Source organism: Gadus macrocephalus, chromosome 4 (assembly GCF_031168955.1).
Source record: "Gadus macrocephalus chromosome 4, ASM3116895v1".
Lineage (NCBI taxonomy): Eukaryota > Metazoa > Chordata > Actinopteri > Gadiformes > Gadidae > Gadus > Gadus macrocephalus.
In genome coordinates, this window is record NC_082385.1 from 18,776,898 (window position 1) to 18,783,588 (window position 6,691).

A 6,691-nucleotide genomic window follows, 5' to 3' on the forward strand; every position below is an offset into this window, starting at 1 on the left:
CACACGCAATTCGACCCATGCACATGCTCACACGCCACACACATTTCTCACGCAGAGAAATTACCAGGATAGCGCCCACCAACTTCCGCCACCATTTAACAGTGGAACAGGTAGGAATCAAATGGGTTCCCCTTACGAAGAGTGACCAGACATCCTCTTTTGCCCAGACAGGCCATCTATTTGAGACACTTTAAAAAAAGAATTTCAAAATCGTCCGGGATTTTATTAAAGCCTCATACATGTTCACATTTAATTTGCGTTGCATTCCTCTAGGTCAGTCACAAACTAGTTAGGCTACGCCCTCCCCTAATCAGTTCTGTTCGCTTTGCATTGGCGGAAGTGAGTAGGGGGAGTGGTTAAGTAGAGCCTTAAGATTGGACGGTTTGACTTTAGAGTTACCGTCATGTTTTGTATTTATTTTTTTTTACCATTAACACATTTCTCCTACAGGGGATTGATAAAGTTCTTTCTATTGAACAGAAAGAAACACTTGGTCATACTTTACACACTTTACCACAGCATTGGCCTACTGAATGCCACAGATATATATTTATTTATTTTTTTCCACGTTCAGCTTGGTCATTGACAACATTAAGAGACTCGACTGCTTCTGTAGCCTGCTTGTAATCATCTCTGTCCTGCCACAAGTCCGGATCAACTGCGAGAAATCCATCTGGAAGTTCCATCATTCGAATCAATTTCATTGACTTCGCTGTGACAAAGTCTTCTAAGTTCTTGTCGTGGAATGAATCCAGAAAAACAGTGATTGAAGTGAGTGAAATGAAGTTCCTGTGACAAGTTCCATAAGTGTTTGGAAAACTTGCGTGATGTTGACTTTGAAATGGCTGAATGGATTGATTGAGTATTCAAGCAGTTACTTCAGTAGCAGCAGGTCACTGTAAGGAGCACCTGATGCCTGAGGAGCAGAGATCCAGGTTTTCAGGTAGACACGTACTGCGAACACACACACATTACGTAACCCTCTCTCTTCTGCGGGAGTCAGTTTGAACTGAGCCTTGAACATCCAGATCTTGAGACTGTATAGAACTTTGGACATCCAACGGGCGTGGTGCATTGCACCAGGTGACATGAATCGCACTTCTCGTGCAGGAGTAGCACCGAGAAACACAATCACAAGTTCCAATAATTCTTTGTAGACATCTCTTTGGTAGACTATTCAAGATGATTGTTGGCAAAATCAATGGTGCTTTGCTGTATGTCTTCCACAATACCTGCCACATCATCAGCTGCAATCCCCGGTTCATACTTGGCTGTGTCCATAAATCCCCAGTATTCCTGGAACCGTTCGAAGAGTGGAACCTCGGGAGAAGATGTGGCTCCCCTACATACTTGGAACACTGCACCAATTATCAGTTCCATAATATGGTGCCTACAAGCCAGTGACAAGAGCTCTTTCTCAAGCTTCTGCTCTAGAAGGACACAGGCACCAGCAATCCGACCAGTGTTTGAGCTGGTGGTGTCAAAGCCCATAGCTCGGATGCTGTCTGCTAAGCCCCAGTCTTGAATGTTTCCGAAGACAGCAGCAGCCTGAGCCTCGCCTGTTCCGGATGGAAGCTTGGCAACTGTAAGTGGCTGAGATATTCCTTTCCCTGAAACCAATACTGGCAGACGATCAACCTTTTATTTTCCAATTGGATCCGGAATCATTTTGACATCCCAATGAACAACAAGGGGGAACGTTACCCTGAAACTCTGCCTTTACATTTGCAGCTCTCTGGCCTCTGTGTTGTACTCGGTTTCGGCAAATTGAGTCTTTGTTTAGAGCATGTTCATCAATGTTCTGCCCCAAGCTTTTGGCAGTTTGTGCTATGATAAAAGCAGCCTAAAAGCATTTAACATAATTAGCTTGTTTTTCCCTACTGAACATAAATGCTTTGAACCCTATTTTAATGCACAAAACGTTATAAACAACTTGGAACAAGTTAGTAACAACAATACTCACTGATAGATACACTCCAAGGATTAGACAATCATCTCTGTGGTGGAGTAAATAAAAAAAATAAAAAAATAAAAAGGCGGCTGCAGCTTTGGGGTATCAGAAACTTCACGGCCACTGAGCTACCCCTAAATATTGTTCAATTGTGCTCATATTTTGCCATATACATTTGTTTGATATAGGAACAAAATGAGAGGGTACGAAGATCTTATTCCCAAAGTTCATAAATAAGCTCCACCCTAATATATATACTATTTATATATATATATATATATTTATTTATTATATACGGAAAACACCAGACTCCTCGAAGCAACAAAAAAAATGAACAAATATATAGGCCTATATATGTATAAATATGTGTGTGTGTGTGTATATACGTGTATATAATATTTATTTATTTTGTTATATATATTTATTTATTATATACGGAGACACCAGACCTCTTCAAAGCAACAAAAATGGTCTATCAAATTGAAGATGGGTGCATGGGCGAGAATAGAGATATAGTGCCATACGTCAATATGAATTTCATTTATATATATATTAGAGCTGTCAAGCGATTAAAATATTTAATCGTGATTAATCGCATTAATGTCATAGTTAACTCACGATTAATCGCGATTAATCGCAAATTCTTTTTCTATGCTAAATATCCCTTGATTTTTTTGTCCCATAATTCTTCTCATTTTAATTCTCTTATCAACATGGTGAAGTGCATCGGCTTGTCTTGTGCAAATGATTTTTTATTGATAACAACATTGGCATATACTGATCAAAACAGGACGATACAAAAAAAGAGCCTATAGTGCAATTAAACGACTGCTTTGAACAAATGTAATTTGAACATAGCAGTCAGGCTACTGCTTCTTTGTTTTGAGCCAAAGAAAAAAAAAAAAAAAAAAAGTTACATTGTTACATAAGTTGCATTGGAGCAAATTCTGTTGGCATATCACAGACCATTTAAGTGATTCCGTGAGGCCTCCACAGATTTTGTGTTAAGTGCCCGTGGTCGACTCGGTCATTGAGACTGGGATCTGTGTGTGTGCCACGGAATATGAGGGTCATTAACTTGCATTGGATCAAAATCTGTGGCCATATAACGGAAATTGGCGTGTTTCCTTGAGGATTCCACGGATTTTGAGTTAAGCGTCCGACCCCGTGGTCATTTCACGGATTCCTGTGAGAACAGGTTGGTTAGCTGGAACGGAATCTGATAGACATTGTCTGGTCTCTGTTTCTGATAGACATGGTCTAGTCTCTGTTTCTGATACACATGGTTTAGTGCCTCTATTTCTGATAGGCATGGTCTAGTCTCTCTTTTTCTGATAGACATGGTCTAGTCTTTCTCTATTTCTGAAAGACCTGGTCTAGTATTTCTTTGATTCAGATAGATATGGTCTGGTCTCTCTCTGTTTCTGATAGACATGGTCTAGTCTCTGTTTCTGATAGACATGGTCTGGTCTCTCTTTCTTATAGACATTAGGGGTGGGAATCTCTTGGCACCTCACGATTCGATTCCGATTATGAGGTCAACGATTCAATTCTGAAGCGCTTATCGATGCATCTCGATGCAATTTTTTTTTTATATACATTTCCATGCGTGATTTTCAAAAATATATATATACATCTGGGTTTCCTACTCAAGAGTTTGCTAATCACTTCCTACTTTTGTGATGAAATTAAAGACATCAACAGATGAATTAACTTATCTAATATTTCATAAGGGAGAAAGCTTTTGTCACAAATATGACTTTCTATGAACAATGCAATAATCAATGCAGCTTGCATTATAACACAATATGGAAGCATGCAAAAAGTAGGTTTCAGTTTTATTCTCTTTCTTATCTTTCTTTTCTATGTCATTAAAGGAAAAGCTGCTCTTGAATTAGGAGTTCTTGTTTGTGGCTGTGAGTTTGTGCGCATGCTATGCGTAGGCTGAATCGCAATCGTGTCAAGACAAATCAGATTGGCCAATACACACTGAAGATAAATTCAATAATTTTAAAATTACAAAAATTATCCCTCTCTGGCGAACAGAATGTTGCAGCAGGCAACGATTCTCTAGCAAGAATCGTGATGCAGCTGATAGTCATGGTCTGGTCTCTCTCTGTTTCTGATAGACATGGTCTGGTCTCTCTCTTTTTCTGATAGATATGGTCTGGTCTCTCTCTGTTTCTAATAGACATGGTCTAGTCTCTCTCTGTCTCTGATAGACATGGTGTGGTCTCTCTGTTTCTGATAGACATGATCTGGTCTCTCTCTGTTTCTGATGGACATGGTCTGGTCTCTGTCTATGAGAGACATCTTCTAGTCTCTGTTTCTGACCAGTTTTTCTCTCTCTTTCTCCTCAGGGGGATCATTTGATTTTCAGTTCAAGGTGAGCAATTTAAATCTCAACCACAGTTCGCCATAACTAAAAAAAATTGGATAAAATAACTATTACCCTAACTATTAAAATTGTTTCTGCTTAATTTTTTTCAATAAAAAACACTGCTCAACTATGACCTTGTTTGAATTGAATTAGATTTGTACCTTTTGCTTTGTGTATTTCTGGAGACTTGTGAGAGCCGAAAACGTAGTGGCCTCTACTTGTTATAATACACTTTTCAAGGCAGTGGTGGTTCAGAACCGCTTTGTATTGTTTTTTATTTGTCTTGGTACAAGTATGATCTAATTTGGAAGATCTGTCTGATGTGAGAGTACAGCTCCACTTTCCCATTCATCTTGGTCCCCTCGGGCTTGCCGTAGCTTGCTAAATTATAGCTCTCTCTCCCTCTCTCCCTCCACAGGAGCCAGGAGAAAGAGACTGGCAAGAGCAGCCAGCAGCGACGCCAGCTCTTCAGGTACAACACCTTGTCACCAATTATTCCAAGCATCCTTCCAGATTTTTCACCCTCCTAACTTCCCCCCTCACACTGTCTCTTCTCTCTCTGTCTGTCATTTGTCGGTCTCTTATGCTCTCTCTCTGTCTGTCTCTACCGCTCTCTCTCTCTCTCTTTCTAATACTCTCTCTCTGTCTGTCTGTCAGTCTCTCCCATGCTCCCTCTCTGTCTGTCTGTCTATCTGTCTGTCTGTCTGTCTCTCCTATGCCCTCTTTCTCTCAGCCTGTTCACCCTTTGTCTGTTCTGTCTTTATTTGTGATGCGTGAAAATACTAGTCTCATTCTATGACACGATAACAAATTATACATGCTCTTTCTATCTTTTCTGTCCTTATACCAACACAAATTTGCAAAGTCGCTAACTAAATATTTTGCGATGGTTTTCTGGGCTAACTTTTTCAAGGTCCTGATATTTGGTTTGTTATTTTTCATGGGGTTATTCCACCAACATCATGTTCCTTTATGTGACTGTTTCACTGCAGTCATCACTTTTGGGTGACATTTATTTGAAGAACTGTCAAAAAAAATAAAAGAATGAAACCCATTCACTCGATCAACCCAGGGATTTTCTTTATTCTTTTGCCTATAAATCAATTTGGTCTGTGGAGTCTGTGAGAAAATCTAATAATTTTCCAAATAAAAGTGTTGCCTGCAGTCAAAGAGTTACATGGTGACAGATTTAGGAGTACCGGTATGTGATATTTATATTCCTTTAAATTGAGACTAAACATCAGACTTAATGCAGTATTCTAATATACCATGTTATATGCTGATGGTGTAACGCTTAGGTTATGCTAAAGATATGCTAAACTATGCTAAACTGCGCTGAAGCGTGCCATGTGCTGTTCACCTTTTACGTATCGGGATTTAACCTACTCAACTCTTCCTCCTCTTCCTCTTTCTCCAAATTTTTCATCCTCCTCCTCCTTTTCTTCTTTATCGTCTTCTCCCTCCTCAACCCTCCTACTCCATCTCCTCCTCTTCCACCACTTGTCTTTCTCTTTCCTCCTCCTCTTCCTCTTCCACCACTTGTCTTTATCCCTCCTCCTCCTCCTCCTCATCCTCCTCCTCCTCTCACCCTTCCTCCTCTTCCTTCCTCCCTCCTCTCACCCTTCCTCCTCTTCCGTCCTCCCTCCTCTCACCCTTCCTCCTCTTCCCTCCTCTCACCCCTCCTCCTCCTCCCCCGCTCACCCTATCTCCTCCTCCCCTTCCTCCTCTTCCTTCCTCCCCCTCTCACCCTTCCTTCCTCTTCCTCTCACCCTTCCTCCTCTTCCTTCCTCCCCATCTCACCCATCCTTCTCCTCCTCCTCCTCCCAGCAGGCAGCAGTCGGGTTGTTCCGGCGCCGGTTGCCAGAGCAGCTCTGAGATGGAGGCGTCGCGGCCCGGCGACCCGCCCCCCTGGAGTAGCACCGACTGCTCCGAAAGCTCCCAGCGGCCCCCTCCTCCTCCCCCGTCAGGAGGACCACCTGCACCGCCGGCCTGGGTTGGCGCTGGGGTCACCAGGCCCAGCAGCCTCAGTGGCCGTGTGCCTGGACCCGTTATGGTGCATGGAGACAGCACCGCGAGCAGCAAGAGCACTGGAAGAGGTACGGATAAGATAAAAGAACAGGACCGGATCACTGGACTGGACTGGGACAGGAACGACTGAGGTTAGATTAGATTAGAATAGTCTGGTTTATAGTCTAGTTTAGTCCCATCTAGCACAGGGGTGGGAATCACAGGATACCTCCCTCAAGTTTCCTTCATTCATGTGTTGATCGCCTCCTCGAGGAGCAGGGAATTGTCCTTATTTTATTTATTAAAATATAGATATTTTGGGAAACATTTCTGTCAAAATATTCAGGAATAAA

The 6,691-nt window shown here is 41.9% G+C and overlaps 1 protein-coding gene across 9 annotated transcripts in view; it reads left to right on the top strand.

Moving 5' to 3' along the window:
* The window catches only part of LOC132455105 (R3H domain-containing protein 1-like), a 49,198-nt gene extending 42,694 nt beyond the window's left edge, over window positions 1-6,504 (top strand). For 8 of the 9 annotated variants that reach the window (XM_060048838.1, XM_060048841.1, XM_060048835.1 and 5 more), the window contains 3 exons: window positions 4,312-4,337; window positions 4,750-4,803; window positions 6,159-6,504. In XM_060048838.1, the coding sequence (XP_059904821.1) occupies window positions 4,312-4,337; window positions 4,750-4,803; window positions 6,159-6,489 (411 nt within the window). In that variant the 3' untranslated portion in view covers window positions 6,490-6,504. The remainder of the gene's footprint in view (window positions 1-4,311; window positions 4,338-4,749; window positions 4,804-6,158) is intronic. The other variant, XM_060048842.1, reaches the window with a different exon arrangement.
* The last annotated feature ends 187 nt before the right edge of the window (window positions 6,505-6,691 follow it).